Genomic DNA, 12,329 nt, shown 5'->3' on the forward strand with positions numbered 1-12,329 from the left:
TTAATCCTGATGCTGCCAGATGACAGTAATCCATCATGGGCCCTGACAAGCCTCGCAGCCGACTGTGAAAGGATCCGCTCGGCTTCAGCGTCCTCTCGTCCCATGATGCTCGTTTTTCAGCCTTTCCTGTTCAGCGCTGGGGGTTTCCAATAAAGACTTTATCGCTTTTGCCTTCCTCTGAGAGGCCGGGTGGGGGGGTCTCCGAGAGCAGCCTTTCCACACTTTCCCGTATGTGTTTCTCGAACGGCGTGCTGCATTCTGGGTGATGTAAACCAGTGAAGAGCATGCTGAGACAATAAACACAACTCCCGTTCGATTCCCAGCTCCTTGCAGCTAAGAAACTATTACTCAGGACTTACTTCTCTAATAGCAAAGCCATATAATACTTGATAGAAAATGTCTGTGTAATTCTAAATTGTCATCCTGTAGAATGTAATAGAGGATTTTATTTCTGCTGATACATTTTTCAGGTTGGTTAAAAAAAAAAAATCTGTTAAAAAAAATCTTTACGTGGTAGGTTTTCAGAGGAGGTTATCTATAGTTCCTTCTTGCAAGGGATCCTGGTTTTCTCAGATATATACACAAACATATATATAGTGGTGTTTCATTTTAATCATGGAAAAATGTGGATTCTGGGTTACTTTTTTAAAACGGAAAATTGGGGATTTTTATTTTAATCAGAGAAAACCAGGATCCCTGCTTGTTGTATGTAAGATTTTCCTTTAAAGGGCCTGTTTTAAAAAAATATCATAGGGGCAGGGTGTGTCCCCCCATTGCAACCAATAGGAAACTGGAAGTCAGCTGCTGATTCTTCTTGCTCTAGCCAGTGATTGACTGGCTTGTGACAAAGTACTTTGTCTCTCTTTGCCTCAATTTCCTATCTGTAAAATGGGCATAATCGCTGGCTCCTTCACAGTGCTGTCTTGAGAGTCAGTTCATTAATGTGCATAAAACATTGTAGGATTGTGAGATGGGAAGGTTTTGAGAAGAGAGAAGAACCGTGTTGGGAATAAAGTTTGGTTGTTTAAAAAAAAGTTGTTAACATTTTAGTATCCCCCCCTTATTAGCCTCTTGGTTTTCCTGAGAAACCTTATTAGTGACCCTTCCCATTCACTGTCCAACTGCCCCATCTGGCCAGTCTCCAAGAATAGCTGGATGAAAGTCCCTGATGGGCAAGTTAATACCATTTCTAAATTGGATTGGGGGGAAGCCTGGGTGGTTTTGAGCTGCCCAAAAATGGCATTGGGGGAGGGGAAGAAAAAAGATACGAGTGCCAAGTGCTGCCTTTCTCTGTCTTTGCCGACCCAGACTGATTAGCAGCACGGCAGCATTGATGCAGATTCTGTAATGATTGGCACTGTTGGACCATCCCTGTGTCCTACTGGAAGTGGCCACCTGGGCAGAAATGTAGATGTGCCAATGAAGGGGTTAATAATAGACCCTCTCTCCCCCCTCCTTTCCCCCTCTCCATTTTCTTGGTGGTGAGAAGGGATAAATCAGATTTTTGCCCTCTCACCCAGCTCTGTTGAAAGCTCCCAGGTCAACTTCTAAAAGTCCTCCAAGGAAAATAAGCAAATGGGTCGTTGACATTGGCCAACAGTTCTGTTAAACAAGGGCTTTTCAGAGAAGGCGAAACACAGTCTGTCAACAGGCTCATTTTACAGCCTTCTGAAAACAGTAACTGCCTCTGCGCCTTTGACCATATTAAGTGAATTGCCTTCAAATGCTTTTTAACACCGTTTAAGCTGATGGAGGCTTTGTATGCATTAAACAGTTGTACCGTTTTGTCTGCTTGAATTAAAGCAGTACAGCCCTCTCTCCTACAGCGTGGCGGGAGTTAGATCACTGTAAAGGATTTACTAGCGGGAGAAGAAAATGAATCTGTCCCTCTTATAGGTACAGCTACATCTACCCTAGGGGCTGTATTATAGCAATTTTAAATAATGTCCCTCACCAGCTCAGTTGCACCAATTTAAAGTTCATGTGTAAATCAGACCTTGATTCAGGGTTTTTGCTCAAAGCCATGTTGGTCTGAGGACATAGGTGGGCAAGCTTCTTTGGGTAGATGTGATATCTTTTATTAGACCAACTGAGTAATTGGAAAAAGGTTATTTGCAAACTTTCGGGCACAAGGCCTTGATTCAAACTTTTTTGGCTTCTCAGGGCCACAGCATGTTTAAACAGTTCAGAAATTATTCTAGTCCCACTCCTTGAGGAAACAAAGCTGCGGCAGCCGATGGCCGACAGCTTAGGCTTTGCTGTTTTATAAATGTCTCTCCTCTGGAGAGGGAGGGGACTGTTTAGAGAGGGGACAAGTAAAGGAGGATATGATAGATGTATACAAAACAATGAATAGTATAGGCAGGGTCAGCGCAGGGTGCCTCTTTACTTTCTCTCATAATACGAGAACAAGGGGATATTCAACGGCACTGCAAAGCAGCATGTTAAAAACTAATATGTAGCATATAATTAACTTGCAGAACTCGGTGCTGTGAGTTATTGAGGACAGAAGTGTGCGTATGCGTGTCCATATGTGTGTGCACCAAGTGCATAATCCCTATATATCCCTATATATAAAGAGATTGCACATTCATATAATATGAATGTTTGAAATTGAGTTGAACTCCTGGACTGAACAGAATGAAAACCATTTTTGAGGGCTATAAACCATTCAGCTCCAGGGTGTAAACCAGATCATTGATAGGCATTGGAAGGAATTTCCCCGACGGGCTGATTATTTCATGCTCGTCCATTATAGGGCTTCTTGGACCTTCTGTTAAAGATGGTGGTATTGTCCTCTCTCACAGGCGGGACCCTGATCGTATTGGGAACGAAGGATTACTCCAGCATGTCCTATGTAGAAATAAGTTTGCCTTGTCCATGTTTTTCTTTTGTCCTTTCTGTGGCTATCATTAGTTTCAACCTTTTAATTCTGTCCACAGTTTATTGCTTTATAGTTCTGATAAGGGGGTGCTGCCAGCTTATACATCAGATTCTTGGATCAGCATTAACTCTTGAGAGTACTAAAGCCGAGCAGATGTGTTTTCCCAGTACGCCTTGTGAAAGCAGGAATAGAGCAGCATGCTGCTGCAAGCCAAAGGGCAGGCACCCAAATACCTGTGTGCTCACAACTGGATACAGCACCACTGTGCCTATATGGCATCATAGCAGGAGCGTGGTGCTCCGCTGGCGCTCAGCAATGCAGTCATACTTTATTGACATCAGGGCAAGCATGATTGCTTGATTAACTCCTCATTTCCCAACTCAGGGCTGGATTGCAGCAAAGGGACAGCCAGTCCTGAAATCTCAACTACTTCTCCCTAATGTTATTGGCTTGTTCCCCTTAGATGGTGAAAGCACGTAGTTTTGCTTTCCAGCTTTCTTGTGCTGCCATATTGCTACAGTGCTTGGATTGCACGTGGTGCAAGGGAGGGTCTGCAGTGTTCTCTGGCCCCTTTCAGATATGTGATTTGCTTGTTCAGATTTGTCTTGGCTGTCTGTTAGCCTGATTGTGGAAAGCTTCAGTGTGGGAATACATCAACCTTGCTATGTCCTTTTAAGCACAAGTGGGTCAGGGGGTAGCTCAGCACCTGCAGATATTTTCTTTGGACAGGAGCGGCCAACCTGTGGCACAAGTGGCAAAGGCAGCCTCTATGTGGCACATGGCAGATCAGGAAAGGGACAGGCAGCACAGTGGCAGATAGGGAGGGGAGTAGAAAGCAGAGTAGCAAATAGGGCAGGGAGCAGAAAGCAGACCAGCACATTGGATAAGGGGAGGAGATCAAGGTGGTACTCAGGGAGGGTGCAGGGTTAGTTTGTGCCACTCCTGCCAAAAAGGTTGACCCCCCACTCTCTTAATGCACAGAAGAGATAAATTGGGAATGAGACCAAAGGTGCCAGGGTCTATGTCTTCATCTTCTCAAGTCACTCCCTCTTTCCTGCCTTCCCCAAAAAGCAGGAGAGATGAGCAGTAACATCGTAGTACACTAGACCAGTGTTCTGCTACTCAGTTTAGTCTCGAACTGGATATGAGCTAGAAGCAGTACACAAGTACCATACCAACTCCTAGCAGCAGGGTGTACCTGCTGATCCTTCCTGCTTCATGGAAAAACTGCATTGCTGATGAAGTCGGGAGCCATCTGCAGTGCAGCTTGCTTCTGTCAAGGAGAACATTTGTGACGCACAAGGACCGAGGGAAAGGAGCTTAAAATGGGAGAAAGATGCAGCAGGGGCTAGCAGTAGGCGCTAGCGCTACGGCAGGGAGGGGAACTAGGAGGAAGAAAACAGATTGTGTGATGAACAGGAGCAGAAGCAATTACAAAAGATAGTGTGACTGTGTATGGGGGATGAGGGAGGGGTAATGTGAGCCAAAATGTCATCAGCCCTTCCGGTTCTGTTCTCATATGTTAAGTACCAAAAATAACTGAGAGGAAGAGAACATTTCAATGAGCACATCAGAATCCTGAGGCCTCGGCCGCTTGTGTTCCTCTTGCTAGGGGCCATTTCCTGGCATCTTTTTAGCCACCTCCTCAGTATGAATGGTACAAACTTCAGCCAGTAGCTCACTGGGAAGCCAACATAGATCAAACCTGTGTGGTGTTCCTTCACCTGCATTTCACACTGCTATTCCTTTGAATAGAGTAGCTCCCCTCCTCCTCCTGCTCTCTGAGTTTGCCTAGCTGCAGGCTGTTATTTGTCTGGTAATTGCTTTTGCCTGCAGGAAAGGCTTTTCCATGGAAAGGTGTGTGGCTAAGCTTCTCTTTCTCATTTAGCAACCCACAGAGAGGGCTCAAAGAAGGTTGCTAATAAAATCATCTGCGTTTCTCGGTAGAAGGGAGATCGATGGCTTTAACCTGCCTGACTGAATCTTGTCCTCGTTTTCCCTGCCTCCATGCTCCCTTCCCTGCTGTCTTGCCGTGGAATTGCAGGCACCCCCATCAATCGGATCCCCATCATGGCAAAGCAGATCCTCGATCTATACATGCTGTACAAGCTGGTGACTGAGAAGGGGGGGCTGGTGGAAATCATCAACAAGAAGATATGGCGGGAGATCACCAAAGGCCTTAACCTGCCCACCTCCATTACCAGTGCAGCGTTTACACTTCGGACCCAGTAAGTACAGAGTCCTCTAATAACTGGCGCAACTGTGAATGCGTGGTAGGAGGAAATGAATAGGGGGGAAGGGTAGAGCAGAGAAAGGAAGGGGGGTGGGAGGGTAATGAGGGGAAAGAAGCAACCAGGCTGTGTTATGGCAAGAACAGAGCTGATCAGCTAGTCTCCTTGCTTTGACACACTCCACACCTGCCCCTTTCTGCCCTCCAAATTCATGGAGCTGACAGAACTTTTTCTGTATCACATTTGTTCCCACTGTTGGTCTGTCATTCCTCTTTCCACATCTGGTGGGCAGCCTGCTTATTTAGACTATAAGCTCCTCCAGGCAGGGTCTGACAATATGCACATGCTGTCTGCCACAGCTGGGCCTCCTTGGTTGATCTGTGGGCACTACTGTAATAAACAGGATTAAAAATAACAAAGTGATATAATCCCAGTTGTTTTCTGGTTTGCAATTTATGTTTCACACTAACTGTTATAGTGACTGCCCGCTTCCTCTGTAAATGCTTAAGACAAACCAGAAAGGAAAGAGGAATCTAGGGAAGAGGACTAGGATCAGCCATATGGTTTCTTTAGTAGACTACAAAATGCTTTCCAAAGGTCAGCATTTATAGCTGGGGAAAATAGATCTCCTTTTAAAGGCTCTCAGAACACTTCAGCACGATGATATATATATATACACACGTGCACACATACATGTGGGCTCTATATATGAACTACCTGTATTTCACAGAAGTGAAAAGTAGCGATGACAGTCATCCTGTTAAAAAACGCTTCAGATTTAAAAATCGTGGCTGTCTATCGACTAGGACAGGGTTCTGAGATCGGGATTCAGGCACTGAGTCTGTACTATTCCAGCCTGTGTTATGGAGCGCCACAGTAAAAGCCATCGTGCCTGCTCCGAGTGTGCTGTGCTCTGGAATGGGCCTAATTAGCTGTCTTAAAATGGTGCTGTGTTCCCACTCAGTAGTTCCCTGTCAGATGTATCTACTGCATGACCTGTTTTAGGTTGTAACACATGCAGAATGGACATGCCAGGCTTCACTGTAGTGTGCCCTATCGGTCCTTTGGCACTGTGGATTAGGGGCTGGCAACTTGTGGCCCGTGGGCCAGATCCAGGCTCTGCAGAGCTTGAATCCAGCCTGTGAAGATCTGATTCAGTTGGGAGGGGCAGGGGTGGCGGGGGGTGTTTGTGGTTTAAAGGGGCCACATTAAAGTAGTTGCTTGGCTGCCTCCTCTGTGCCCTTTCTGCCAAATTTACCATTCTCCATTGGTGTGTTCACTATGGCTTTCAGCAGCACCTGGTAAGTGGAAGAGAGCACAGAGCAGGGGGAGCTGTTGGAGCGCAGGGTCTTTAGCCCATAACAGCAGCTGGGTCATAAAAATCAGGCCAGCTGCTCCGCTACATTTCCAACCTCTTGGGTAGAGAGTTCCTGGGGCTCCAATCCCAGTTCAACCCCCAGCTCATCCTGTTACCTTGGGGTGACCGGTCCATCCCTTACTTTTCACTTTGTGAAGTATAGGTAGTTCATATATACAGCTTGTGTGTGTGTGTACATATATACGTAGGCAGACAAGGTTCTTTGGGTAAATCGTGTATATTTTATTAGACCAGCTCAGATAGTTGGAAAAATTCTTCTTTGCAAGCTTTAAGGTACAAATATCTGTTGTCAGGCTGAGGAAGCATCTGCAGGTGCTCTGTGCTTTACTACTCCATCCAGGAAGAGCACAGACCGTTATCTGTACCCGAAAGCTTGCAAAGAAGAATTTTTCCAACTATTTGAGTTAGTCTAATAAAAGATATCGGATTTACCCAAAGAACCTTGTCTGCCTATGTCCTTAGACCAACATGGCTACAACCTACACCCCTGATACATATCCATATATACACATCACATAGGTCATGATGCTGACGTGTTTTGAAAGCCTTTAAAAGGAGAACTATTTTCCCCGGCTGTAAATGCTGATCTATGGAAAGCATTTTGTAATCTACTAAAGAAAAACAGCTTGCAAGGCTAGGTAATTATTTATTACCGTAGCAGGAACAATAGTGACCTCTACAGTTAAATTTGCAGAACTCTTTTAACTCTGTTCTCAGTTGCTGAGGAGATTTTTAAAAAAATATCATATTGGAAAATTTTCTATGCTTGGTCTCTTCCCAAAGCAGAAGCTTTTCTTCTAGTTTAAACAAACATGTTTCAGCCACTTTTGATTGAAAGGAAAGGGCTTTTTTCAAAGAGACTTAATGGCAGGAGTTAGGAAGCTGAGCATTGATATGAAAATAGCTGTCAGTGAAGATAAGAGGCTCTGCTTTTACAAATGGTTAGTTTTAACTGAGTTGAAGCCCATTAGGAATCATGCACTGTACATTTATGGAACAGTCAATATGGCTTTTCACTATACTTTTGCAAGGTTTTCTTCCTCTGCTGGACACTCATGTCTAGCTAATTTAGTTGCATAGTGAAATGTATACCAGAGGTATGTTTGCCTGTTTCATGGGACATTTGGTCACAGATCATGGCCCCAGAAAACCTAAGTGCTCTTAAAAATAATGGCTTCACACAAAGGATTCAAGAGAACTCTGGTCTGTGTCCTGTGAACCTTCATGTATAGGTGCCATGCACTATATTAGGGAACAAGTGGAGCTATGCTTGGGCTCCCAGCATCTCGTGTGCACCCAAAGGAGTTCCGGTGAGGGCTCCATCTAAAATGGCTGGGTATGCCAGTGGGTTGGTCACATAGCTGCTGCAGGTAATGGAGGTCAAGGAGCTTACATGGCTCGTATCCATTTTCTTGCAAGTGGGCAGAACATCAGTACCACAGATGAGAGTCCTTGTCTCATCTATATTATTTACTTCAAATGACCAAGTTGTCTTACCTAGGGATTTCCCTGCAAGCAAACCACTTTGAGAATGTCGATTCCATGTAGGTGATCGCTCAAGTCCAGCAGTGCCAAGTCAGGGTTGATCCCTTGACCCTTCCCTTTGTGTACAATTATTATGTCAGGGTCCATTAGTTTGGTGACCGCACACAGTTACTCCAATACAATGTAATATTGCCCACCTTTTCTGCCTCCTTGGATCCACACATTTAACAGCATATGACTGTGCCCCTCCACCCCTGAAACTCTAGACCCACCATTTGAAAGTTGTCTGTATGCAGACAACAACCTTACACTGTATACACAGCCTTCCTCAGACTCCTGGTAAATGCCACCCTGACATCCCAGTGAATAATCTGGGTCTCCAGAAAGCCTGATCCTGTTGGCATTCTTGAGCATTTTACTTAGTGCTCTAAATTACAGAGCTCTGTAAATCACCTTTTCCGAGTGCTGCTGACTCTGCTGCTTTTAAGTTCCCCTCTCCCTGTGTTTCTCCCAGGTATATGAAGTACTTGTATGCCTACGAATGTGAGAAGAAATCCCTAAGCTCTCCTGCTGAGCTACAGGCTGCTATCGATGGCAACCGGCGGGAAGGCAGACGGCCCAGCTACAGCTCCTCCTTGTTCAGTTATTCACCCAGCACCACAGGGTCTCCTTCCCTCCTGTCTCCCCCAAAGATCCGCTTCCCGATCATTGGCGTCACCCCAGGCAGTGGAACCAGCAGCCCTCGTGTCTCTCCAGCAGCGGCTGTCAGGAAAGGTCAGCCACTGGCTTCTACAAAGCCTAGAAAGTCTGTGTAACAGAGGAGTGATCTGTGTCTAGCTGAACTACTTCAGACCCAAGTCAGAGGACTCGGAGTGGTGGTAAGGGGCTGGGTGGCTGGGAGATTATGGAGGCTTCCAGGTCCCCGTTAGCTTTTGTCCTGGATCAGCAGTGACTGAACAGCAATATTGACTATCCGTCCAAGACTGCAGAGCTGTGTGTGTGAAAGAGAAGGAATGAGTATAGATCCGTGGTCATCTGGAAATGATTGTACCTCTAGGTCTTTCCCCAGTACTGAGTCCCTCTTCAGCAGTAGGCAAGTCACTTACCCTGTCTTCATCTCTAGTTCCCCCTCTGTAAAATGGTGGGTCATCCCAGCTGAAGGCTTCTAGGCAGTTTCAGGCAGATTAAAACAAACTGGACTTGAGAGTTGGTGAAGAAGGACATCACAGAAAGCAATTCTGTCCCAGGAAGAGCAGTTAAACTTAAGAATGAAGGTGGATTTCAATGGCCTGAAAGTGCAATCTGATGCCAACGCGGAGAAAGCTACATAGAACGGTTTCAGAGCATCAGGCTGCTATGTAAGGGATGACTAGAGTCTAAGTTTCTGGCCTCTGTCTTCCTCCTGTGGCTTGCCAGGGTATCACCTTAGAGATTGGTTTGTAGGTTTTGCTTTGAGAGGGTCCTGGCTTCTTTTGGTTGTGAAGATGACTGATACACATCTCTCAGACAGAAGAGGGCAGGCTTTAGGGCTGAGTCATTCCCAGTTGGAAGGATGTAAGGAGAGACAGAGAGAACATGGCTTGGTTCCCAAGCATCGGACCCTGATGTCCTGTTAGTATAATGGGAAGAATGGGCATAGTGCTTGGGAAAGAAGGGACTTTAGTGGGATGTCCCCCCTAACCTTCAGGGAACTGTGGAATAGCATTTTTCTGCCCTGGTTTCCTTCTTCTGTATTAGACTTTGAAAACCAACTCCTTTACTGGTGTGGATCGTGTAATGATTGAGCAACTCGTTGCTTTTCTAGGTGATGGCGTCCCTTTGACTGTGTCTATGCCAAATCGTATCGCCATGCCAGTGGCCTTGGCTAACCAGCAGGCAACTGTAGCAGCAAGGACAGCAACTCTGGAACAGCTGAGGGAGAGGCTGGAATCTGGAGAGCCTCCAGAGAAGAAATTCTCACGGATGACAGAGGAAGAGCAGCGTCTTGTCCAGCAGGCGCTTCAGCGCAATCTCTTCAGCATGGCACGGCAGATCCCCATGAAGATCAAAATCAATGGCAGGGGTGAGGAAGCTCTATAACAAAAGGACAGAGTCCTTGTTTGATGCAGCAAACACCTCATGTTTCTTTGAACCTTGTGAGTGGTGTCTTTGCTCCAGTGGAAGAGACTGGGCACTGGTGGCAACCTATAGGACATCTCTCTTATGGTTCCCTTACTTTGTGCCATCTGCTTAGCCCTTCAGCCCTTGTTCCTAATCCTGGTCTCCTCTGGCTCTAGTACCAATGTACTGCAAAAAGGAACAAATTCCCTAACTACCTTCTCCTGCTCTTTGCTTGGCATCTTACAGATCTGCAGTCAGCAAATGCAGCAGCTCTTGACATTTTGGTGACACTGTAAGAGGCAGGTTGTCAGGACAAGGTCCTGGATATGAACAACTTAAGAAGCCCTTGTCATAGGTTAGACTGAGGCTGGAGCTCGGTATTTGTTTGGAAGAAGGTCCTACCTTTACCCAGACTCTAGCAAGGGCTTGTTTTCTTTAAAAGGGTTGAGTGATATCTTGGATGAGAGTAGCAGTGATTTTGCCCTAACTGTGTTTCCATGGAGAAAGGACCCAATTTCTCTTTTGTAATGAGGAATCTACACTGCCCTGCTCACAGTCTCCAGAAAAGAAAACCTAGCATTTTGCTTGCAGAGGAGACTGCCCACAGCCCTTGTAGGCTGAGTTAGAAGTTTGCATGTAAGCAACAGGCATAAAAAGACCTACTCCTAAAAGTACGTGTTATCAGAATCAGTGGCTTCAAAAGCTATTTAATACAGCATTCTCATTTACCTCTGCCCCAGGGCTACAGCTTAGAGCAATAGCAAAACCAAGAGTGTTTCAGAAGATTTCAGGCCAACACTTTTCTCCTCCAAACCTTGTGAGCCATTTAAATAGCTCTGGTTCCATCTTCTTGCATCTTGTGATTGAGAAACAAGGCCATGGAGGTTTGACATGTTGTGGTAGAAGATAAAGGAATTCTTAAAACCATTGCTTCACGCAATGCTAGCAGCATGGCAATGAGAAGATCTGATTGAAATCTGTGACACTGGACCTCACTGAAGATAATGGCGGACTTCAGTGGGACCAGGCTTCAGCTGTACAGTCACCTAGGATGGTGAACTTAATTCCATACCTGAATATCCATTAAAAAATGCAAGTGTTGGGGTTAAATCCCTTCCCACTTAGCCACTGCCCCTCTCCTTGCTTCTGGTGTGAACTGGATAGGAAGAGGTCTAGTTTATAAACCTAGGAGCACCGTTGAAGCTGGTGTGTTCCAGTGGATAGAGCTCTGAACCAGGATGAGGCAGCGCTACTCCCAGATCTGTGGGATCTCTTTGTCTAAGTCCCCTCCCCTTCCCCATCTGTGAAGTGATGGCAAACCAAGCTTCTGAAGTGCTAGTAATGCTACTGGCATTGCTCTTAGGATCAGCAGCCTCACTATCCCAGGAGGATGAAGCATACAACATCAGATGGCAGCTAGAAACATGCATGGGCTTTTCATGATTTGTTTCAGCCCCAGGAAAAATTCTTTGGTCTGCATTAGAGACTTCATTTCCTGGTGACACGTAATTGCAGCACAGGCAGTGCTGAACAAGCTCTGAGCATGTTTTGGAACAAGGGAACGTCTTACAAAGGAGGGTGACCCCCAAAATCCTGAAATGGAGGAAACAGTTCTGTGTCTCTGTTAACAGGTACAGGAAAATTATAATGCAGGTAGGTTGGAATTTTCAAAAGTACCCGAGTTAGGTACCTAACTTGAGTTCAAAGTTGATTGGAGTTAAGTGCCTAGCTCACATGGACACTTGAAAATCCTACCTTTAGTTTGTAGTGTACCACCATAAAGGGGATCCACAAAGGTGCCCACTAAAGGAAGAGGAAAGAGAAATAGGCTTCTTATGTTCACAGGAATAGCTGATGTCTCTTTCTGTTCTGTTCTTATCTGATATTTTGGATAATCTTGCTCCCTTGCCTGGCAGGTACTACAGCCTAGCCATGGCTGAGTGAGGGATTTTATTCAAAAGACATTTTTGTTTCTTTAATGTAGATTAAGTAGATCATGAATTTATAAGGGAATTGGCACCAATTTCTCTTATTCTGAGCCACTGCTCTTCCTAAGTAGGCTTCCATTGACCTAACTGGGTGCAAAAATCAGGTTGTTGCTTTACTTGCAACCCCTTCCAATTTGTATTCAATATGCTACAGGGAGCCCCAAACGATTAGCAAGCTCAGATCAAATTAAACCAGGATTCAGATTCCAAAATCTTCAATCGCACAACTTCTACCAGCCGCCTCCCTAAAGAACATAAAATAA

The 12,329-nt window shown here is 45.4% G+C and overlaps 1 protein-coding gene across 2 annotated transcripts in view; it reads left to right on the top strand.

Annotated features, from left to right (window-relative positions):
• The window catches only part of ARID3B (AT-rich interaction domain 3B), a 52,111-nt gene that overhangs the window by 31,058 nt on the left and 8,724 nt on the right, over window positions 1-12,329 (top strand). For both annotated transcript variants that reach the window (XM_019504457.1, XM_019504459.1), the window contains exons 5-7: window positions 4,929-5,112; window positions 8,493-8,752; window positions 9,783-10,040. In XM_019504457.1, the coding sequence (XP_019360002.1) occupies window positions 4,929-5,112; window positions 8,493-8,752; window positions 9,783-10,040 (702 nt within the window). The remainder of the gene's footprint in view (window positions 1-4,928; window positions 5,113-8,492; window positions 8,753-9,782; window positions 10,041-12,329) is intronic.

The sequence above is a fragment of the Gavialis gangeticus genome, unplaced genomic scaffold, assembly GCF_001723915.1.
Source record: "Gavialis gangeticus isolate Ggan-Ray unplaced genomic scaffold, GavGan_comp1, whole genome shotgun sequence".
Taxonomy (NCBI): domain Eukaryota; kingdom Metazoa; phylum Chordata; order Crocodylia; family Gavialidae; genus Gavialis; species Gavialis gangeticus.